Source organism: Nomascus leucogenys, chromosome 4 (genome assembly GCF_006542625.1).
Source record: "Nomascus leucogenys isolate Asia chromosome 4, Asia_NLE_v1, whole genome shotgun sequence".
Classification (NCBI taxonomy): domain Eukaryota; kingdom Metazoa; phylum Chordata; class Mammalia; order Primates; family Hylobatidae; genus Nomascus; species Nomascus leucogenys.
Genome location: NC_044384.1, coordinates 84309599 through 84333613, shown reverse-complemented (window position 1 = coordinate 84333613; position 24015 = coordinate 84309599). Strand labels below are relative to the sequence as shown.

The 24015-nt window shown below is 54.5% G+C and overlaps 1 protein-coding gene across 24 annotated transcripts in view; it reads left to right on the top strand.

Annotated features, from left to right (window-relative positions):
• Window positions 1-2325: 2325 nt before the first annotated feature.
• NRXN2 (neurexin 2) overlaps window positions 2326-24015 on the top strand; it is a 116412-nt gene continuing 94722 nt past the window's right edge. For 22 of the 24 annotated variants that reach the window (XM_030811088.1, XM_030811080.1, XM_030811079.1 and 19 more), the window contains exons 1-2: window positions 2345-2548; window positions 11532-12511. In XM_030811088.1, coding sequence (XP_030666948.1) covers window positions 11776-12511 — 736 coding nt within the window. In that variant the 5' untranslated portion in view covers window positions 2345-2548; window positions 11532-11775. Of the gene's footprint in view, window positions 2549-11531; window positions 12512-24015 lie in introns of all 24 variants that reach the window. The other 2 variants (XM_030811076.1, XM_030811090.1) reach the window with 1 other exon arrangement.

Below are 24015 nucleotides of genomic sequence, written 5' to 3'. Positions count from 1 at the left end.
ATGTGACGTGTAGCGGTCTTCGTGGTTGCATGTGTCTGAATTTGGTGTCTGAGCTTCACATTGTATGCGCCTGTGTGCATGTGTGTGCATGGACATGCATGCTGTATCTGCTGTTTCCCCTCCCGCATGTGTCCCCACTGGCCTTTGCACATGGGAGAAGGGCATGTGCTCAGCACATCACTCAACTGTCCACATTGGGTGGGTGCCTGTGTGTGGTGTGTGTTGTGTGTGGGGTGTGTCTTGAAGTGGCAGGTCCCAAATGCTTAAGCAATCTGAACCTTGGACCTTGCAGAGAGGAGAGATGTCCCTGTAGGTGGGAGGGACAGGGAGGTGCAGCAGCTGCCCGGTGACCTTTTCTGCCCTTGATGGGCAAAGCTGGGGGTGGGGAAAGGAGACAAGTGCTCATACTTACCTCCCTCCCTGCCCAGGCTCCTCTGTAAGGGTCTGAGTCTGCCTCTGTGAGCCATTGCATCTGTCTGTCTATGCCCTGATGCCTGGATAGACAAGGGGTGTGTGTGTGTGTGTGTGTGTGTGTGTGTGTAGGCTGCAGGAAGAGGAACAGTGGGGGATGGGCAGGAAAGTGGGCTGTGGGGTCAGAGAGGCGATTTCGCATTCATAGGCCCTGACACAGCAGTTCCATTCTGTGGCTCCTTCATTGGCTTTGGTGGGGATGCCCTGAGGGTCTCTCCAAGGTCAGAGTGGGCCCTAAGTCTGGGACCTGGTTTAGGGATCACCCTTCTCGACTCCTAGGAAAAACTCCTTGCAGCCTGGGTCCCCCTCTTACCCCTTCACAGGCTGGGGAAGGAGGTTCCCTCCAGGGGGCTGGTGTCCGCGTTAAGCCACTCAGTAATTGACCACTGTCTTCAAAGTGCCTGGGCAGGGGTCCAGGATGACTGTGGGTAGGTCCCCTGGGTGCACCTGTTCTGGGCATGCATTAATTGCCTGGTGTAGATACTTGTGTGCACAAATGTGTATGTTCTTGGGCAGTATATGCTTCCTGTGGGTGTGTTACCATGGTGGGGCATTTCTGTAGGTGTTCTTGTGTGTCTCTGGGAATGCTCAGTGTTCACAGATAGGTGTGCATGGCTGTGAGTGCCCCGATGTGCATGCATTGGTGGTTGAATGTAAGTGTTCTCGCATGTTGCCTCTGGCTAAGGAAGTGCTAACTACTACCACCTGTGCAGATCACAGACCCTGCAACAGAAATCAGGGTCCTGGAGTGAGCTGGCAGAATGGTCTGGCACGTGCGCGTGTTCGCGTGCGCACACACACACACACTGTCATTTCACTCTCATTCAGCAGCCCAGTGACCGACCTCGGGGTATACACACTAGGTGCCAGTGTGTGTACACTTTTATTGGCAGAGTGAGTGAAGGGTGTCCCCCAGTCCCCCACACTCATACACATGCACAGTGATGCATGTACCGTTACAGGAAAGACCTGCGCCCCCCAGCACCACTCTAACTGAAACTCATGGATGGGAGGAGGAGAACAGAGAAGGGGGCTGCTGCCAGATGCCCTCAGTCACCAGGCATATGCAGCCGCAACCCCGCCCCCACACCTACTCGTACCCCAGTCCAGGGTTCCAGGCAGAACTGAGAGTTTGGCCTCAAACTCTGGGATTCCCATGAGGCAGGACTGGGAAACCCCCAAGTTCCTAGGTCTACCCCGTCCCCATCTCTGCCTTTCCTACCCCCACCGCCTCCGTCTTTATCCCAGCAAAGCCCCTTCCTCTTCAGTTCTGGGGGCTCCAAGCCAGGGGCCCTCCGGACGGTGGGAGGCGGGGGCCAGGCTACCGGCTGGAAAAAGCCCCCAGCAGCCGTGGACCCACCGAGTCCCTCTTTAGGCTCCTCGAAGCCCGGGCCCGCCCCTGGGCGTAGCCAGCAGAGGGCGCTGCGGCCCAGGCCCCGAACCAGCCCTGCTCCCGCGGCGTCCTGAGTCCGGGTCCACAGTCTCTCCTTCGGCTTGTCCCAGCCCCTGCGCTGCGCGAAGACCCGCTGGTTGTGGGGGGAGGGTGCGGGACCCAAGGCCCCGAACTAAGGGGCGAAGGGCGAGGGTGCTTGGGTTCCCGGAAAAGACATTGAGGCCGGGTTTGGGGCCCGCCTGGTTGGGGGCCCGGGCGCCCGAGAACCTCGAGAGGCTGGGAGGAGCGCGGGTGCCGCGGGGCCGGGACGCCTGAGTCCCGCGCGGGGGAGGCAGTGGGCCTGTGGAGCCGCCGGACTGGCGGCTTCTGCGCCCTTGCATTGGCTGCGCTGCTCGCCCGTCAGCGCAGCGTGGTCCAATGCGCGCGTCTCGGGGGCGGGCACTGGTGCTGATGCTGCCGTCAGTCGGTGTTGCAGGGATGCGGCGGCGGGAGCAGCCGCCCTGACTCGCGGAGCATCCTCGGAGAGGCACCGCGGCGGGGCGGGCGGGCGGGCGGGGACGCGGCGGGGAGCGAGAGAGGCGCGAGGCGGCAGACACCGCTAGCCCAGGCTCTGCCACCCGTCGGAGACGGGGCGGCCCTGTAGCTCTGCTACCCACCCTCCAGCTTCTGGCGCCCCAGAACCAGGTAAAATGGGGGGGGGGGCTGCGGCGGAGACGGGGGGGGGCGGGAGCCGATCGGGGGAGGGGAGCGGATCGGAAGGGGCGAGGGAGGCAGGACGGATGAATTGGGGGGCGGGGGCGCCGCGCTGAGAGGGCTGGCCCGGTGACAGCGAGGAGGCAAAGCCGCTGGGGGCTTGGGGGTTGGAGACTCCTGTGGAAGGGGCACTGGCCCTGAGAGCTGGGGAGAATGGGGAGGGGTGGGAGGAAGGGTCTTTGGGGGAAGGGATGGAGAGAGAAGGAGGGGCATCCAGAGGACTGAGAGGGGGTTCTAAAAGGGGGGTCCCCAGTCTGTGCTAGCCCCAGAGGCTTGAAGCAGCGCCGGGCCAGAGGAGCTGTTGTGTTCTGGAGGGTCTAACCAGCGAGAAACTGGGCTTCGTGGGAGGAGAGGAGAGGGGGCTGGAGAAGAGAGAGAAGTGGAGAGGGAAGGAAAGGGGCCAGGCCAAGGGCTTCGTCCTGAGGGGACCCACTGAGAACCAGGCTTTCCTGGGGGGATGGGAGCCAAGGGGAGAAGAGGTTATTGGGAGAGAGTAGAGGGGAATGTGCCAAGGTGCTCCAGGCAGAGACGGGTCTGTGCTGGTGGAGAGCTGGGAAAGATGGGGTCTGAGGGAGAGGAGCGGAAGCTTGCGGGGGAAGGCTGGGGGTGATGAGAGAGGGAGACTGGGAAATCAGTAGGAGGGGGCTTTGCTGGGGTGGGAATGCGCCGGGGGCGGTGACAGGGTTCTGGTCAGAGAGTGCTGCAGGGGGAGAGGAAGCTGCAGGGCCCTTGGCTTGCTCCCCCACCCCTAAAGAGGAAGGGACCATTTCTCATGTCCCAGCCTCCTCCCCCAGCTGAAGCAGCAGTCTTCCCTGGGGTCTTTGGGTTGGGGTATGAGTCCTTGAACCCTTGATGGGCTCTTGGGGCACAATTGGGGTGCTGTTGTCTCCTTTACTCTCACCCCCCTCCTGAGTCTTGGGAGAGGGCATTCGATGCCTCGTTGAGCTAGCAAGGGCTGGGAGGGGCTTTTTCTTGGTGTCTGGAGGTGAAGGAAGAGGCTGTCCACCTGGAATAATGAAATAGATTTTTAGGGGGTGGGTCTTGGGTCCCCAGTCCCTTGGCTGCCCTGGTGGCTTCCAGATAGCCGTTTTTGTATGTGTTGGCGGGTGGGCGTCTCTCCTCTTCCATTCATTCTTATCCTTCCCTGTTGTCTACCTTCCCAGTGTCTGGGTGTTCGTTTTAGGGGAGGGTGGACAGTAGGGTCTTACTTTCTCTGTCTTCTGCCAGAGAAGGAGAAAGAAAGAAGGGAGAGGGAAGGAGAAGGGGAGGGAGGTCTGCAGTCTGCTAACTGTGAGGCCTTCTGTTTTGTGGGTGCTTCAGCCCCTCAGTCCTACCTCCTCTTGCTTCCAGGGATGGCTCCAGGGATGCTGGCACCTGAGGTGTGGCTGGATCTTTTGGGAGACAGGGGAGAAGGGTCTGGCTGGGGGCTCTTCATTCATGCTAGAGGAAGTGTTCTCAGACCCATCCTATCCTCAGATCCACAGGGGTGGGCGGGATGGACCAACCAGCCACGGCTGCTGGGCAGTTCTTTCCAGGATCCCGGGCCTGGGCTGAATCCATATGACAGTGGAGTTCTGAGAGGAGGGGCTGGGTGCGCGAGTGGCTGATGGTGACCCCTCTTTCCTTCCAGGCTCAGTCACTACCCAGGTCCAGCTGCTCCCTCCTGCTTGCCCTTGCCAGTGACACAGACACTCTGACAATGATACACGCGCTCGGTGGCACCCACCCAGACAGACACCTACACAGGCACACACACCTGCGTACACAATACACCTCCTGGCAGCATACCGCCCACACTCCCCACCCAGAGAGGCTGCCACCTCGTGCCTGCCTCCTTGAGACCTCCCTCAGGCACCTTGCTGTCATGTACACAACACACACACGGCCACTATGTGCCCCCAGAGCCCCCAGCGCAGCACTGCCAGCCCTCACCCTTAGATGCACACAGCCGCCATCCAACCACTCACCTCCCCAGGCTCACAGCCATCGCAGGCACACCTGTGCTTCTTCCTTGTACACCTTCAGTCCTTGCAACACACTCTCTCCTTCTAGACACCCCATCCCTCCCAGGTCTACACAGCACGTGTGCACACCCTCCCAGACACACCAGTCCCTGCCGCCCAGCAAGCTCATCCTGAAGTACCATGTGCATGTCTGTCTGGGTGCTGAACACTTTGCCCCAGGCCTTTGTGTGTGTGCACGTGTGTGTGCACACCAGCACGTTTGCTAACACACTTTATGCTATGGCTCACCCCCTAAACCTCTCTTCTACTTTCTCTCTCTCTCACTCACTTATCTTTGTACCTTCGGCCCAGGGCCTCCTACCCCTCCTGGCCACAACCACGACCCTTCCCAGTAGAGTCCAGCCTCCAGCTACACCTGGCTTCCCTGGGAGCCTTCCCATTTCTAAGTGGCCCCACCCCCCGCATCAATCCTCAGGCACAGGGGCCCCTACACCTGCCTGTGCACTGGAGACACTGTCCCTTCATTCGCAGCTCCCAAGCCCAGCCCCCACAGGGATGCCCTGATTGTGTGTCCTCACATGCCACCCACCTTGCTGCTCCATCTGTTGGTGCAGCTCCCTCCCCCTGCCCCTTCCACACTGACGGGCCTGTGGGCTCTCGGAGACTCATTCAACAAATAATCTGGTGCACACTTTCAGGGGTGCGTGTGGCACCTTGTTATTTATAAAGCTGCTTACCCACTGCCACCACCACTGTTTGGCATGGTGGGGTGAGGGTGAAGGTGGGACTCCGCTGTGCTCCTCAGTGAGCCTCAGTTTCCTCACCTGTGAAGTGGGACCCTCATCCCTACCTAGTAGGATGTTACGAGGACTCACTGAGAGGACAGTGATGGCAATGATAGTAGTAACAAGCATATTTATTGTGTACCTACTGTGTGCCTGGCCCTGTGCGAAGCACTCTGTAAACCTTACTTTGATGTATTTGTCAGGCACATAGAAGGTCCCCATAAATTTTAGCTATTTTTATTGTCATTATCATAACCTTCCCTGCACACACACACACACACACACACCTGTCATAGATACCTTTAGGAACATTTCCAGGCACCTCATGCTTACTCACAAGGCCGCCCCTGGAAGCCATCTGTCCCCCTCTGCATCACTGGGGTGCAACCACCCAGGCTGCTGTGCCCCAGCTGTGCACAGCATAGGTAAGCTTGGTGCTCATCCCTCCCACCACCTACCTCCATGCTCCCACGCACCTGTCCTCCGGCCCCCACTCCACCGAGTCATTCCATTGAGCCTCCGTCCCCAGCCCACCTGCTTCCCCAGCTCCATGAGGCAGCAGCAGCCTCGTCCTGTGCACCCCGAGCTACCAGCTTCTGGGCCCAGCCCGCTCCATGCTTCTCTCCATGACACAGAGAGCTGCTTGGGGACCCGCGGACATGCTCACTCATGCCCAGCCCACCCTGGCATGGGACTCTGACTTATCTTTAGACCTGTTTGTTCCTTCTCCTGCCCTCTGAGTCAGGGCAGTTGACCAGCAGAGTTGAGGAGGACACGAGGGATAGGGATTAGACAGAACCAAATCTGAATCCCAGCTCTGCCATTTATGATTTGTGGGACCTGGGGTGGGTCCCTGCTCCCCTTTGAGTATCTATTTCCTCATCTGTAAAAGGGGCAGTGATAATACTTGTCTTGCTTACTTTTCTCACCAAGCCTTGGTGAAGATCAAAGGAAACACTAGGCACTCAGTACTGCAAACTGTAAAAGGCCGAGATGAGAAGTTTTAAAAAAATCATTAATACGACACACTTTTTTTCACACATTAGTCTATGCCAGGCACTGTAGTAGGAGCTTTATGTATGTTAATTCTAATTTTGACAACATTGTTACTATCTCCATTTTATACATAAAGAAAGTGAAGCACAGAGAGGCTGAGTAACTTACCAAAGGTCACACAGCTAGATAGGGGTAGAGCTGGCATTTGAACCCTGGCTTCGGAGCCAGTGCCTCTAACCACTGTGCTGTCTTGTTTTTGCTGTGCTGAGGTTGTGGCTGGGTATGGAAAGGCATGGGGTCTTCCCTTTTTTCTGCCAGATCATCACGGCTGGAAGGAAGGGGAGGTAGGAACTGTTCACTGTCTGCTAATCTTGCCTGGAATTTCAGGGGGGAGAGGGGACCCTCCAAAAAACATTCTGCACCTGAAAAGGACCTCAGGGGTCAAGCAGTCTGCTGTCCTCTTCCATATGATTCAAGAGCTTCCCCCACGCTGAGCCTCTCTTGAGCAGCAGTCATCCGGTCTCACCTCGAACACCTTCACAGACGGGGAACTCACCACCCCCCGAGGCAGCCTACTCCACTGTTGGATGCTTTAGATTGCCAGCCAGCAAGTTTCTCTTTAGCCTGAGCCAGAATCTCCCCCCATAGCACGCACTTCTCCCACCTGTCCACGGGCTGCCTTCTGGGGCCACCAGAATGTGTGTAAACCCAGCTCTTCCTCCCTGGCGCCTGGAGGAGGCCCCTGCTGTCTCACTCCCAGCTGGCATGAGAGGATGCTGGCGTGAGGAGAGGAGAGCCAGAGGGAGGCCGGCATCCCCATGGCTGGAGGTGTGTGTATGGGCGTGTGTTTGTGTGTGTGGGCATTGACAGAGAGGGGGCTGTGTGGATGGGGGGAGAGGGCCCCTGGCCAGGGGCTCTGCTTGTGTGGGCATGGATCACCATTTGCATACTTGCCCCTGATGGTGTGGGGCTGAGGCCTTTGGTCAGGTTGGAGGGCCCGGGTCTAGGTCAGCAGGTGCAATGGGAAGTGTCTGGAAGGGAAGGCCAGTGACTTTGGTTCTAGTCTTGCTTTTCTGTGTGATCCCAGGCCAGCTCACTGCCCCTCCCTGGGACTCAGTTTCCACATCAGGAAAAAAAAGAGAAGACGAACCCCATGAGCTCTGAGGTCTCTGTCTCCCAGTCCCAGGAGTGGGCTTTAGAGTGGGGCACCTGAGAGAGCCGTGTCCCCTGTGAAGGCCAGATCAGAGGAGGGTGGGCTCTGAGCCCCAGACACAGGGGTAAAAGAAATGCCTTGGAGCCCTCACACCCTTTACCTGCACTGTGGCCTTTGGCAAGTGAATTCATCGTTCTAAGCTCGGCTTCCTGGTCTGTAAGGCTGAGTGACAAAACGACCTCCTAGAAGCTGAAGGACTAAGACAGCGCACATGGGGTCCAGCCTGGTGTCTAATGCAGACGGAGTCAAAAGCTTGCAGCCCAGAGGCTTCAGTGGCACTGGCCTTGCTGTGGGAAGATGAGGAGGAGGCTCTGGCCTAGGAGGACCCAGGAAGAGTTATCAGGAGAGGGTAATGTTGGGAAGAGGCAGCAGAAGTTCTGAGGGCAGCCTAGCCACCCCCTGCCCCACCCGCTCCAGCTCTGGGCACCAGTGGCCCAAGGCTGCTGAGTCTATCTGTGGGTGGGGGCAGGGTGGGAGGCACTAGGGAGCTGACTGGGTACAGAACCCCAGGATTACTCAGGAGGTCAGCTCCCCAGAGGTGTGGCGGCTCTGGGCCAGCAGTGGGTGGCAGTGTGCACTGCACTGATGTCAGTGAGCAGGCTGGTACCCCAGGGCCACCCTGGCAGTGTCCCTGCACTGGCAGTGGGCAATGGAAGAAGAAAAGTGGGCCTTGTGGGGGCAGTACTTGGACGCTGTGGGTGCAGGGCGGCTTCCTCTGCACTGCATAAACCTGGGGAGGAGCTGTTGCCTTGTACAACTCCAGGGGACACCGTTTACTTGACGTGGTCATGTGAGGCAATGACCCTGGCCTGTGGGGAGACCTCTGGAGAAAGGGTTGCTGCTGAGTTCCAGGAGCTCAGGAAGGATGGAGCATCCCAGGATAGCAGGAGCCCCCTGTGTTCTGGGAGAAGGGTGGGTTGGAGGCTGGGTCAGCAGCAGCCTGGGCCTGGGATGGGAGAGGCGCAGGGAGGGGAAAGGTGAGGGGAAGAGCAGCAAGTTTCCTGGACACTGGGTGGGGGAATGGAAAGGACCCAGGTGTCCGCTGGCTCACTCCTCCTGGGGCCATCTCTACCTGGCGAGCGTGAAGCTGCCCCAAGGGTCTGTGGATCCTGGGGGAGAGAGGACTCAGGGAGTGCTGGGGCTTCCTCCTGGTTAGCCCCGCAGTCCCTGTGCCCCTGGCAGCCTGGCTGGCCTCTGCTGCAGAGCTGTGGGCTGCGGGGAGAATGAGTAATGAGCCTTGAGGGGCCGCAGGCCCAGACCCTGCTTCCAACCCTCCCTGGAGGCACCACATAAGCCCGGCCTCTGCCCTTGAACCGGCTCACAGAAGCCTGCCTGCACGGCACCCCTCCCACTCTCCCTCCACACGGACCAGTAGAACCTCCACCTCCTGGACTCTCACCCCCTTCGCCCCCCTGCCCCTCCACCCAGATAACATTCCCTTTGGCTCTCAGGACCCAGGTGTCTGCCTTCCAGCCTCTGGCAGCCTCTCCACCATCTTTCACTCTATCTGTCCTCCCCCAGCTTCCTGCCCCTAGCTTTTCCCACAGAACCCGTCTGCCATCTCCCTAAAGGGTGGTGGATGTGACCACGGCAGGGGGACTGGGATGGGGGTGGGGCAGGCGAAACAATCCCTCCTGTTCTGAGCTTGGGGATGACTGGACAGCAGCACGAAATCCTTTTCCCTCCGCCAGCGGAAATCGATAGCTAATTAATTCCCTCCCCAAAATAGTGTCCGGAGGTGGGGGTGGGTGCTGGGAGAGCAGCAGACAGAGGCTAGGCCAGGCCAGACTGAGATGGAGACCCTAGCAGGGAGGGAGGGAGGGAGGCTGGTCACTCTTCTGGCCACAGAGCTGTCCCTTTGCTGAGGGTCTTTGGCTACCGCTTCTGGAAAAGTGGGAAAGCTTAGGCCTTTCCCTCCCCCTACGCCTGAGGAGCCCCCTTCCCTGCCCTGGGCTGGGGATGCTTGTGTGTGGGGGGTGGGTGAGGGCGTCAATCAGGCTGGGAGCAGGTGCTGCATTTAATTTGATTGGCTAATTAGCCCGCACATGTTAATTATCTCCATTACCCAATGAGGAGAGGCAGTGGCAAAGCTATATATAACCCGACAGTGTTTGTAAGGAGTGGGGGTTGCTTGCCTGGATCTCCTACCCACTGCCCGGGCAGAGGCAGTCCTTGGAGGGGTGTTGGGGCAGGACATTCAGGTCCCCATTGGAGCCTTGTAGGATTGGGAGGGCAGCAGTCAGGAGCTGGATGATGGCAGGACCCGAGGGCTGAGCTTTACTGGCCTCTTGGAGATGGCTCTCCGAACGCTCCCGACTACCTTCTGAGGCCTTTTCTGCCCCATCTTCCTCTGCACACGTGTCACTCTCCAGATGCCCCCTCACTATGGTTTTTTAGGGGGCCCCTCATTTCCTCCCACATAGCTCTTCGGCTCCTCGCTGCACCTCTGCAGTCTTCCCCTCCCGAAGTCAGCCCTCTCCTTATCTTCTGGTTCTCACCTCACTGAGCTACACCTGTGGCTGTCCTGTGCTTGTCTATTTCCTGGGGATGCTAGAGTTGAACAGACTTGGATCTGAGTCTCAGTTCCCCACTGACTGGCCGTGTGACCTTGGGCAAGTCCCCAGATCTCTTTACCTGGGTTTCCCCAGTGGTTAATGAGAATAATGGGACTTCTCAGAGTGATTAAGTAAAATGACATTTGTAAAAATGCCCAGCACCCAGGGCTCTGACAAATGCTGTTTGGATTTGGAATTTAATTTTCTCTGTCTTTTCTTTCATTTCTCCCCACTCGGCCACCTTTCTCCTCAATTACTCTTCCATCTCTGTCACTTTTCAGGCGCTTCCTCTCCTTCCTCTTTCGCTCCCCTCTTGCTTTAGTCTTTCCCTGTCTCTTCCTAAACTCTAGCCCCTCCCTGCTTCTCTCCCAGGCTTCTCCCCACCTCCTTCTCTCCCTCCCTCCCCAAAATAAAATCAATGCAATATTCAGGAGGGTTGTTGGATATAAATAATTACGACTTGGAGTTTAACGAGATGCAAATTCCCCTCCCCGGCGTGGGGTATAAATTGCTCTCTGACAGCCCGTTACAAGGGTAATCATTTCAGAAAGGCAATTTTATGCAAATGAGCCTGCCTGCCTCCTGGTGGCTCCCCCAATCTTGGGTGGGGGGTGGGCAGAGGGAACTGAGGGGTGAAGAGAGCCCAGGTAGTGGGGCCAGTCCTGAGGCTGAGCACCGAGAGCTGGAAGTTGAGGATGACAGACATTTAGCTTCAGAGAGGACCTGGGTTGGTAAGCAGTGAGGCTGGGGCCTGGGAAGGGGTGAGCGTGGTTTTGGGGGAACTGGAGACACAGAATTGGATGCCTGAGTCCCTGCTTGGATGGAGAGGGCTTGGGGCCTGGATATCTGGGTCCTGGCTGGCTTCTCTCCCTTGCCCCCTTCCCAGTCTGGTTACCCTGTGATACCATTGACGAATTGGCATTTAATTAATCCCAATGAATTATTTAGCAACTTCATTATCCAGTATCAAGAGCTGATGAGAGGAACAGTGGCTGGAGGTGGGAGCCAGGCAGAGGTTCGGCGGTTCAGAGAAGGGGCTGGGGTCATCAGGCGGAGGAGAGTTCCCAGGCCTCGCTCAAGGAGCTGGCCTTGGTCCTGACACTCGGGTCCTTTGAGAGGGTGAGGGCGCGGACTGATGGGTTGGGCTCCTACCGGGCTCGAACGTTGTCACCTGTCCCTGTCCACATCTCAAACCAATGCTGCCCCTAGTGCGTGCCATCTCTCCTAAGTGCTGGCCCCCGGAATCCGTGTCTCTTCCCTCCGGACCCTCTGAAGGTCAGGGCCTCTCTAAGTTCTGCAAGGAAACAGTCTGGTGCCTGCTGATATGAGTGGGGAGCCCGGCACCGACGGCCCCTCTTGTTGGAGCCCCTCATTAACCCTTTCCTCTCTGTTCTCCCGTAGGCATCCCTCCCCGCTCTTCCGTCGGAACCCGCGGCGGGGGAGGGGCGCCGCCGCCTCCGCCCGAGGGAAGCCGGCGCCTGGGCCTCTGCGCGCCTCGCCCCGCGGCCGGGCCTATGGCACTGTGAGCCGGCAAAGGAGCCCCGCTCGGCGCGGGGAGCGCCCGGCCCCCTCCCGCCCCATGCGCCCGCGGCTCTGAAGCCTGAGCGGGGGCCGGGGGCCGGGCGGGGCCGGGGCCGCCGGAGGCATGGCGCCCGGGAGCCGGTGGCGGCCGACACCGCCCTCGCCGCTGCTGCTGCTGCTGCTGCTGCTGGCGCTGGCGGCGCGCGCGGACGGCCTGGAGTTCGGCGGCGGCCCCGGGCAGTGGGCTCGCTACGCGCGCTGGGCGGGCGCGGCGAGCAGCGGCGAGCTCAGCTTCAGCCTGCGCACCAACGCCACGCGCGCGCTGCTGCTCTACCTGGACGACGGCGGCGACTGCGACTTCCTGGAGCTGCTGCTGGTGGACGGCCGCCTGCGGCTGCGCTTCACCCTTTCGTGCGCCGAGCCGGCCACGCTGCAGCTGGACACGCCGGTGGCCGACGACCGCTGGCACATGGTGCTGCTGACCCGCGACGCGCGCCGCACGGCGCTGGCGGTGGACGGCGAGGCCCGCGCTGCCGAGGTGCGCTCCAAGCGGCGCGAGATGCAGGTGGCCAGCGACCTGTTCGTGGGCGGCATCCCGCCCGACGTGCGCCTCTCGGCGCTCACGCTGAGCACTGTCAAGTACGAGCCGCCCTTCCGCGGCCTCTTGGCCAACCTGAAGCTGGGCGAGCGGCCCCCTGCGCTGCTGGGCAGCCAGGGCCTGCGCGGCGCCACCGCCGACCCGCTGTGCGCGCCCATGCGCAACCCCTGCGCCAACGGCGGCCTCTGCACCGTGCTGGCCCCCGGCGAAGTGGGCTGCGACTGCAGCCACACGGGCTTCGGCGGCAAGTTCTGCAGCGAAGGTGAGCCCTAGGGAGCGGCCGCCCGGTGCCTGGGCGCGGGGGTGAGGGCCTGGGGTGCTTCGTGGGGATCGGAGTCTGTGTGCGCTCCTGAGGCACGGGGGCTGGGCGCGAGGGCTTGTGAATGGGTGCGAGCGCGCCAGGGCTGCGGGGACGCGTGTCCGGGCGAGGGCGCGTGGGGTTGGCGGTGGGCGGGGCGAGCGGGCGTGGCCGGCGTGGGCGTGGTCGGCGTGAGTCCTGCGGCGACCTGTGGGAAGCCTGTGTGGTCAGGTTCTGAAGGGGCTGCTGAGGGTGGGGTGCATGAAGCCCCGTGGGCTTGGTGGGTGAGGGTCTGTGAGGCGCTCGTGAAGGCTTGTGGGTGGGGGTGTGCGTGGACAGGGCCCATTAAAGGCAGTGGGCGGGGACCATGGGGCCCCTGAAGGACAGTGGGTGGGGCTTGTGCATAGGGCGTGGCCTCGTGTGATACCGTGAGGGGCAGTGAGTGGGGCCGGCGTGGAAAGGCCAGTGTTAGTGGGGCTTATGAGACAGGGGGCGGGACCTCGTGTGAGGCCGTGAGGGGCTGTGAGTGGGGCCTGTGTGGAAGGCCAGTGTGGGCGGGGCCTATGAAACAGGGGGCGGGACCTCGTGTGAGACCGTGAGGGCCTATGAGTAGGGCCTGTGTGGAAGGCCAGTGTGATCAGGGCCTATGAGACAGGGCAGACTTTGTGTGAGGCTGTGAGGGGCTGAGTGGGGTCTGTGTGGAAGGCCAGTGTGGGCGGGGCCTATGAGACACAGGGCGGGGCCGTGTAGCGGGGCCTTCGGGCGGGGGCGTAGTCTACAGTGGGTCGCAGTCTTTGAAAGTCCGCGAGCGAAGGGCAGGAAGTGCGGCCTGTGCGGCCTGGACAAGCATTAAGGGATGAGGGCCTAGGCGTGAGGACGCTGAGTGTGAGAAGGGCACGATGGCGATTCCAGCTTAGGCGAGGGAGAATGGGGATTGCGAGGCTGTGGCCAGGAAACGAGTGCTTCTTTTTCACCACAGAATCCTCAGAGCGCCTCCGAAGAGTAAAGGGAAAACGAGGGAGAGGGTGGCTGAGGCTTCTCAGGCTCCTGACGAGGTGAGGGGCAGAGATGGCCAATAGTCTCTCTCAATGACAGACAGGGCGTGGAACCCCTGAGAGCGTCGGGTATGGTGGGAGATTGCTGGGCTGGACAGGGCGAGGTGGGACCCTGGGCCGTGGGGCTGACTATGGAATGGCGCTTGAGAGAGAGGCTCACCAGAGGGAGGGGTCCGGCCAGCACCCGCGCTGCCCGAGGCCGAGAGTCTGGCCGAGACCGTGAAGTGGTGAAGTGCGGCTGAGCGGCCCGTGGCGGGGCTGTGGTGTTGGGGGGCGGGGGGCGCTGGGGGGAAGAGGCATCTGGAGTAGCCTCTTCCATTAGGGTATGGCTGGGCGTGGGGAGGGGCTCCCCCATCAGTCTGGGGGCGGCGCATGCGCGTCTCCCCCCGCCCCTCTTCCCTGTTCTTCCAGCCTGTGTGTGCCTCAGGCCTGTCCTCCTCTCCCCTGGTCCCTCTAGAAGCTGTGGGCCACTCAGCGGTTGTGTGTGTGTGTCCATCCTCCCAGAGGCAGAGGCTTTTGAGGGAGCGTGTGCATGTGCACGTGTGCGCCAGCAACATGAACGTGGCCCGGCAATGCTTTGGGGATAGGTGTCCTGTGGCTGTGTGCCTGTGGACAGCCGTGGGAGGGGCCCAGCCTGCAGGTGTGGCCCTGGGTGTGGGAAGCCTGCACTTGGGAGAGTCGTTTGCCTGTGTATCTGTAGTTGTGGTCGATGAATACATCCAAAAGTTCTGGGGATTGTTTTCTTGGGGTTATTGGTACAAGGTTGTGGGATACGTCATCAGGAACTGTGTATTAAGTTAAGCTGACACCTTCTCACCCTTTCTCCAAGGAGTTCAGGTGTTTCCTAAACTGTGAAATTCTGTGTCGGTGTGTGTTTGCCTGCGTGTAGAGGCCCGCGAGTCTGGCAGCGTGTATTTGACGTGTGAACGGGTCTGTTTGAATACCAGTGTTTGCAGATAGGAGCCTAGTGCCTAGAAGAGTGAGTAGTTCCCAAGTGTGAGGGTGTCTGCTCATGTGCTTGTGTTTTAACGTGAGGCCTCAGTAAGACAGCTGGATTGTATGAGGACTGTTTCTTTCCAGAACCTTAATTTGATCCTCTGGTTCCTCTACCCTTCCCCCAAAGCCTGTCTAAGAAAAACAGGATGAACCATCCTCTAATTTGATGGAGGGAAAGCTCGAGCTACAGGAGGTTAGGGTAACTGGTCCCCGGCCTCCCTGTGGCTGAATTGGGCTTGGGTGTATGAAAAATGCAGCCAGAGGCACCTTGGTCAACCAGAGCCTTTGTATCCATTCCCTGAGAGGATTCATTGGCCAGACGCTTCCAGTGAGGCAAACAAATGCATGCTTCTGAATACGGGTTGTGTTGTTGTGTGTCTAAGATGTGTTTGAGTAACTGTGTGAGAGGGATGGCTGTGTGTATAATATGGCTTGGTATCAGATGAATGTTTGTGTCAGCTGTGGTGAAGCTGTGAGAGATGGTTGAATATGTGTATCTGACCCATTGTGTGTGTGTGTGTCTGTGTGTGTGTGAGATTCACGTAAGAAAAAGAAACGTGAGCCGGGTGTGGTGGCTCACGCCTGTAATCCCAGCACTTTGGGAGGCTGCAACGGGCAGATTACTTGAGGTCAGGAGTTCGAGACCAGCCTGGCCAACATGGTAAAACCCCGTCTGTACTAAAAATACAAAAATCAGCCAGGCACGGTGGCAGGCGCTTGTAATCCTCACTGCTCGGAAAGCTGAGGCAGGAGAATTGCTTGAACCTGGGAGGTGGAGGTTGCAGTGAGCTGAGATGGCACCACTGCACTTCAGCCTGGGTGACAGAGTGAGACTCTGTCTCAAAAAAAAAAAGAAAAGGGAAAGTGAGATATAAGGTGGGTGCTAGCTGGTAGGGGCAGGGTTGCCTGTGTGTATGTGGAGTGTGTGTGATGTGTATGTGGTATCTGTTGAGAGAGCAGTGCTTTGTGGTAAAGGGGGAGCGTTGTGTCTTTATTCATTTCTGTATTCCCAGCACCTAATCTGGTACCAGGCACTTGGTGGGTGTTTGATAAAGATTTGTGGAATGAATGGAGAGATATTAATAAGTAATTGAGAGAATAAAGGCTTGAGGCAAAGCTGTATATACATATGAAAACATGTATGTATATATTTTCAGATATATGTTGTGGGTGGGCATGGGGGTTGTAGGCACTGATTGCATCTGGAGATGACAGGCACAGCAACAACCCTACTGATTCCCTTCCTTTCTCTCCCCACTCTGTAACCTCATTTCTTCTTCTATTTGTTCCTTATTTCCTAGGTAGCTTTTATAATATCTTGTGCTCATTATACTTCGAATACTTTCTCACCCAGTCAAGGAGGAAAGGCATGGGCTCCCATGGTTGGGTATTGGGGTGAGGAAGGAAGACTTTAAGGGGAGCAGGCCTGGCTCCTGCTCTCTGAGACAGCTCTAGGGGTCAGAATCCCCAGGCTTCCTTGGAGTTGTAATCACTTTATCATCTGTTGTGAATGGTTCAACTCTTTCTGAGACTGAAGACTTTTTTTTTTTTTTTTTTGAGATGGAGTCTTGCTCTGTGCCTAGGCTGGAGTGCAATAGCACAATCTCAGCTCACTGCAATCTCTGCCTCCTGGGCTCAAGCGATTCTCCTGCCTCAGCCTCCCAAATAGCTGGGATTACAGGCACCCGCCACTAGGTCCAGCTAATTTTTGTATTTTTAGTAGAGACGGGTTTTCACCATGTTGGTCAGGCTGGTCTCGAACTCCCGACCTCAAGTGATCCGCCCGTGTTGGCCTCTCAAAGTGATGGGATTACAGGTGTGAGCCACTTCGCCTGGCCAACTGAGGACATTTTTAAAAGTCAGTAATTCACAGTACCCCTTCCAAAGTAGTTATTATTTTTATATCTGTTTAGTGTGAGTATAAATGACTCAAAGCCACTGTGAATTTGGAAAAGCTTTTAGATGACTTTGATGTTATATTTGCCATTGTGGTTAATAAAATATACATTAGAAAAATGGTTTTGGCTTTATATGCAAGATGTTTCAATCTGCCTTCAGATGTTTGGTGTACATATGGATTTGTGTATCCTTTGGAATCCCTCCTGCTCTCCCAGGGTCTGGGCTTACTCATTGACAGAGAACCTCCATGCTAGGAAATTTGCATTTTCTCTCTCTCTGTCAGGGATCTGGCCACACGTAATTGAAGACAGAGCTCAGTGGGAGTGGCTGAGTCTGTCTACCGTTGCTGATTATCTGCCAAAGCTGGGATAGAGTAGACTGGGATCTTGCAATGGTTTGCATGTCAGTGCTTCCTCATGTCACCTGTGTGTGTGGAGAAGGGGCTAAAAAGGGATTAAAGATGAAGGGATGTGCAGGCATGTGTGTGAGACCTCAGGTAGAGTGATGATTCAGGTGTTTAGGACAGAGTGTCAGGTGTATACTATTTGCTCAGGAGAAAAATAGGAAACTAGTTGTAATGTGTGTGCTTGCAGGGAGGTAAACACACGTGTCTCATGTGTTTTGTGTTAGTGATTTAATTCAACAGGTAGTTATCAAGGCCTCCTTTGTGATAGGCTGTGTGTTGGGGGCTACAGTGGGGTCAGAGATGAATAAGATGACTCTGTGCCTTTTTTTTTTTTTTTGAGACGGAGTTTCGCTCTTGTTGCCCAGGCTGGAGTGCAATGGCACAATCTTGGCTCACCACAACCTCTGCCTTCCGGGTTCAAGCAAAGTGCTTCTCCTGCCTCAGCCTCCTGAGTAGCTGGGATTATAGGCATGCACCACCACGCCTGGCTAATTTTGTATTTTTAGTAGAGATGGGGTTTCTCCATGTTGGTCAGGCTGGTCTTGAACTCCCGACCTCAGGTGATCCGCCTGCCTTGGCCTCCCAAAGTGTTGGGATTACAGGCGTAAGCCACCACATCCAGCCTGGGAGTTGACTATTAAATTGAGGAAGCAGATAAAAAAGCTGTCCAGTGTGTTGTTAAGAGATTCTGCTTCCAGACAGCCCAGGCAGTGACTTTATACTTAAACTCTCTTTGCCCCCATTTCCTTATCTATAAATGAAGATAATAATGGTACCTACTTTATAGAGTTGTTGTGAAAATTAAATTAGCTAGTTCATGTAAAGTGCTTAGAACAGTGCCTGGTACATAGAAAATGCTCAATATATAATAGCAAAAAAACAGCACAATAGTGTGTAGCCCAGAGATGCAGTAAAGCAGTGTGGCTTAGTGATTAAACCACAGACTTCTGTGGCTCTGTTCTGGGTTTAAATCTGTCTTCTCTACTCCCTAGGTCCGTGACATTCGGTGAGTACCTAACCTTTAGACTCATTTTTCTTTCTTTCTTTCTTTTTTTTTTTTTTGAGACGGAGTCTCACTGTCTCCCAGGCTGGAGTGCAGTGGCGTGATCTTGCCTCACTGCAAGCTCCGCCTCCTGGGTTCATGCCATTCTCCTGCCTCAGCCTCCTGAGTAGCTGGGACTACAGGTGCCCGCCACCACACCCAGCTAATGTATTTTTAGTAGAGACAGAGTTTCACCATGTTAGCCAGGATGGTCTGGATCTCCTGACCTCGTGATCCTCCCACCTCGGCCTCCCAAAGTGCTGGGATTACAGGTGTGAGCCACCTCGCCCCGCCCACTTTTCTTTATGTATAAAATGGTGATACGTGGCTGGGCACTTGAACCCAGGAGGTGGAGGTTGCAGTGAGCTGAGATTGCGCCACTGCACTCCAACCTGGCTGACACAGGAAGACTCCGTCTCAAAAAAAAAAAAAAAATAGGGATACACATGCTTATCTCATAGGTTTGTTGTAAGAATTAAATTAGCATCTGCTGTATAAAATTAGTGATGAGTAAATGGTAGTTATTCTTACAAGCAAAGTGCAGGGGAGAGTTTACAAGTTGAGGGGATCAGTAATAGGTTTATGAAAGGCATGCTGTTTACAATTGGCCTCGAACATTGACTAATACACTTGGTTGGGGGCGGTCATTTGAAGCAAAGGAGCTGGTATGAGCAAAGGCATGGACACGGGGAAATGGACATCATATCTGTAGAGGACACCAAGAAGTATAGGGAGAATAGTAGAACCTAAAGCAGGAGAAGCAGGTTGAGTCCAGGTCTTGATGACCTGGCTTAAATTATTTAACTCACATTGAATGCTGACTGGGTACAGTGTATTGGCAAATGGAGCCACAAAAGAATTTTGAGGAGGGAAATGGATAAGATGAGTTCATGTCCTTTGTAGGGACATGGTTGAAGCTGGAAACCATAATTCTCAGCAAACTATTGCAAGGACAAAAAACCAAACACCTCATGTTCTCACTCATAGGTGGGAATTGAACAATGAGAACACCTGGACACAGGAAGGGGAACATCACACACCAGGGCCTGTTGTGGGGTGGGGAGAGAGGGGAGGGATAGCATTAGGAGATATACCAAATGTAAGTGACGAGTTATTTGGGTGCAGCACATCAACATGGCACATGTATACATATGTAACAAACCTGCACATTGTGCACATGTGCCCTAGAACTTAAAGTATAATTATATATATATATAAAAGAGCTGTACTTAGGGAGCTGGAAGTGAAGTGCAGAGGGATTATAGAAGACAGAGTTATGTAATGAAGAAATCAATTGGGAGATAGGTCACGCAAGAGATATTGAGGCCCTGAGCCTTGGTTGTCTTGGGGAGTGGCAAGGAAGGGTAGTGGCAGTTGTGGTGGCAGTGATTGAAGGCCATTGCTGAGCCTGAAACTGTAGGATTCTTCCTCTTGGATGTGGAGTGGGAGGAGAGGGGTCAGAGGTGATGAAGTTTCAGGTCTGCACGGTTGGAAGTTTGGTGGAGGGGTGAGAGGAGAGGGGAATGCCAGGAAGGGGAGCAGGCTTGGCACAATAGATCATGCTTGTGTTAAGTGGTGGTGCCTCTTGACATTCCAGGTGATTGGGTATGTGAGACCAGAGCTTTGAGTTGAAGCTGGGGCTGCAGATGGAGCTGTGTGTGTGTAGAGATAGTATTTGAAGCTCTGAGATCAAATGAAGTGGCCAAGGAGAAGGTGAGGAAAATTGAGCACAAGACTTCTGAGGGGCAGACAGCTGGGAGGAGGAGGAAGAGCAGTAGTGGCCGCAGACCCAGCAAAGGAGCAGTTCGAACACAGAGAATTGGATCACAAGGTCAAGGGAGGAGGGGGGGGACTCGCAGCTATTGAGCATTTGCTGGGTGTCTTCGATGTTTTATCCCATTTAGTCCTCATGATCACCACATGAGAATAACTTTCTCCATTTTACAGAGGGTCAAAGAGAGGCTCAGAGATGTAAGAGCTGGGATCTGAGCCCTGCGCTGACTCAAGAGCCTGTTGCTCCCTACCTGTCTCCATGCTGCCTCCTGAAAGGAGAGCTGGCCAGTTGGTCCATTGATTACCTGCATTTGGTTTATTGGGGCTACTTAGGGACAAGGTTTTATCAGAAACCAGTAACTACCCTAAATTCCTTGGGCCACAGCTTCTCCCTTAAGCTAGTGTGTGCTGAGGGTGTTCCTGTGTTTGTCGGTCAGCTGTCCCAGCACAGAGAAAGGACAATGGAGATAGATCAGGAAAATCTCAGTTTTCCAAGTCCTTGGAGAGGAACCTATCCCAGAGAGCAGGGCATTATCCTATTAAAACACACAACTAACCCACATTTAACACATTTCAGATGGAAATCTCTTCACAATGTGTTACACACCTCTCTGCCTCCCTAAGCATAATAGCTGGAACCTGCTTTAACTTTTTTCAGATGACTCAGGGTGGTCGTGATTCCCCTCAGGTATTACGCCAAACTGTCATGCAGTGGTTCTTTCACTGAGGTTTGTCCCTACCTGAGATGAGATGATGCCTGACTGCTGTACTTCTGAATTCTTATATTAGCTTTTTCTAGTTTTTCCGTCTCTACCCATAGGAGGAGCTGTCAGGTAGCAACTGACACCTCTCTCTCTCTCATTCTCTCTGTCTCTCTCTCTCTGTCTCTCTCTCTCTGTGTGTGTGTGTGTGTGTGTGTGTGTGTGTGTGAACCTGGAAATCAGCATTCCTAAGCTAGGAATTGCTGTTAGAATTGTGCGTCACTAACGGTAGGTAGACTCTGGCTAGGGCCTGAGAGGCCCTATGAGAAAATAACAGTTCTTTTTTTTCGTTTTTGTAGAAGTGGCTTTATTAAGGATGCAGTTTTACAGCTCCATGACTCCTTCTATAGAGCAAGGCTACCTTCTAGGCAGTGTGTGTAGAGTAGCCAGAAAATAACAATTCTTAATTTCTCAGGTGTTAGATGCATGTTTTGGCTGTTTAGAGTCTTTTCTTTTCTCTTTTGTTCTGGTCTTCATCACTGTCCTTGATCATCAATCTGCTGGAATCCTGACATGTTAGGCAAGACATACCATCTATGACACCATCTCTGTCTTCTGCGGGGGGAGTGAAGTCTTGTGTCTGAAAGTTAAGCAAATGAAATCACCTATGTTGGGTTATTCTGTCAGCTCTAACATCCAGTACCTGTGGTCCTGACAGTTTCTGTGAGTAGAAGTGGCTCCAGGTAGAATGGGACAGGCTTCTCTGGAGGGTGGTATAGACAGCAGTTGCTCTCAGACCCAGAGACAAGCTAGATGCCCCTACGTAAAGATAGCAAAATGAGTAAGAGCATAGGCTGCCATGGTTTGAGCCTAGCTTTGCTACTTGTTAGCTGTGTGAACTTGGGCAGTTAACTTATCCACATTGTTCTTCAATGTCCTACTCTGTAAGATGGAGGTAATATCGTTGTAAGAACTAAGTGAATTAATATACAAAAATCCTTTATAATCCAGGCACTATTCTGAGTGATCAATAAATGGTACTATGGTTATTAGCTCTAGTGGTCAGGGAAGGCTTCAAGGAGGAGGTGGGACTTGGCCAAACCTTGAAGAAGGATGACCGAGTGTGAGTTATAGTGGTGGAAAGGAAAGGGCAGGGCTTTCCTACCAGGAGAGTAGCCTACATGAGGAATATAGGGGATGTGAATTGAGTGGGTCAGGGCATGGTGAAGAGACAAAGTTGGTTGTGTTTTATGTAGATAAAATCAGAACCTTAGATTAGAATCAATTTCTAGAAGTCTTGACTTCCAGGCTAAGCACGTAGCCCACTGAAAGTTTTCAGCCAGACATATTTGGGTTCAAATTTTGACTGTCGCTAACTAGCAGTGTGACCTTGGCCAAGTTACTCCTACTTTCTGAGTCTTGGTTTCTTCAGCTTTAAAAGGGAGTGATAGTAATACCCATTCACAATGTAGCAGTGGCGGGTAAAGGAACAATGGGCATAAAGAGCCAGGCACACCCTAAGCGCTCAGTGTATGCAAAGTGTTATTTTTATTGTTCACTCAACAAACAAGAGAATGCCTTTTTTTCTGAGCCAGGAGCCATGTAAGCAGCTGGATATAGAGAGATGAATGAGGCATTGTCCTCACTTTTGGATATTTCACAGTGAAGTCAGGAAACAGACATGCTAACACAGTTGCAATAGAGATTCAATAAGATAATTAATAATAGAATGTACATTTCTAGAGTTGGCACGAAAGGGGAAGGCTAGCTCTCCTTTGTTTAGAACAGAGACAAATGTGTATTGACCCCTGGATCTTTTTTTCTTTTTCTTTCTTTCTTTCTGTTTTTTTTTTTTTTAGAGACCTGGGCTGTAGTGCAGTGGTGTGATCATAGCTCACTGTAACCTCAAACTCCTGGGCTCAAATGATCCTCTATTTCAACCTCCTGAGTAGCTGGGACTACAGGCGCACACCACCATGTCTGGCTAATTTATTTATTTCTTTTTTTGAGGCAAAGTCTTCTCCGTCGTCCAGGCTGGAGTGCAGTGGTGTCATCATGGCTCACTGCCGCCTCGACCACCCAGGCTAAAGTGATTCTCCCACCTCAATTTCCCAAGTAGCTGGGCGTACTGACATGAGCCATTACATCTGGCTAATTTTTGCATTTGTTTGTAGAGAGGGGTCTCCCTATGTTGCCCAGGCTGGTCTCAAACTCCTGGGCTCAAGTGATCCTCCCACTGTGGCTTCCCAAAGTGCTGGGATTATAGGCGCGAACCACTGTAGCTAGCCCTTGACTTAGGTCTTAAAGAAAGAGTAGATTTTCTTAGCCAGCTGTAGGTGAAGAGTATTTCAGGCACAAGGAATATTATGTGCAGAAACATAGCATATTATAGAAACAGGAAGAAATTGGGGTGGCTGCAGCCTGGATTGTCGCAGGAAAAGAGGTTAGAGGAAGGCACAGTCAAATTTCGGATGGGATTTTCTGAGAAGATTCGACTTTAACCTACAGGCACTGAGAAGCTTTGAAGAGTTTTCAGCAGGGTCATAACATGGTTGGAGTGGACCACTTTGTTGTGCTGTGGTGTATTAAATTTCAGGGTGAAAGAGTGGCTGTAGAAGGCGTCATCTCCTAGGCTTATTAATGTTCCAAGGAGAGGGACTGATCAGGGCCTGGCCTCACCAGGGCCTGGCCTGGGCGGTGCCGGTGGAAATGGAGGGATGGTAAGGATTTCTAGGAGTTTAGTTTTGTTTTTAGGGTTTTAGAAGGTGGAACCAATAGGACCTGGTGATTGGCCTGACAAAAGGAGCAGGTGCTTTCTGGGTGCCTAACTTGATCAAGGAATTTGGTGGGGTGAGGAGAGGGTTATGAGGCCCACCTTAGACATATTGAGTGTGAGAAGCCCATGAGACAGAGACAGCAGCTCTAAAGACAGATGGGTACATAGGTCAAGAGCACAGGAGAGAGGTTTGTATCAGAAACACTGAAAGATTCTCATCACAGCAGTATTTAGTAAGGCATATCTGTTACCTGTGCCAAGAGGGTCAGGCTGGGGATGGGTAGGAAGACTGACCAAGAGGAAGCTATTGCAGGAAACCAGGCACAAGGAGTGAGGCCAGAGGCTATGATGACCTAGGATTGCAGTGGAGAAGGGCAAAAGTGATTCTGTGCTCCTGGGTATGTTTTCTTCTCTGTACAGAGGAGATAGATAACACCGAGCTCAGTGTTGCAGTGAGACTGACGTGTGATATTGCATGTGAGGGTCAGTATGGTGCCCAGCACATGCTAACTAATGGAATATCTGGAACCTGTGAGGGCAGTGTGGGGCATGTAGTGGGAGCTCAGGCAGCACTGGTTGAAAGCAGGGGCTTTGCTAAGCACAGGGGAATAAGCACTTGGTTGTGGGAGTGGAGGTGTCGAGAATGGCTTCCATGGTGGAGTTTAGATGTCAGAGAGTTGGACGAGCAATTGCATTGCTGGGCGGACACAAGGTGATACAGGACTGGCACTCAGGGAGGAGGCCGGGACTACCCATGGTTTGGGAGTCTCTGAGCATGAAAGTGAGCCATCACTGAGGAGAGCGAGGAGAAGTAAGAGGA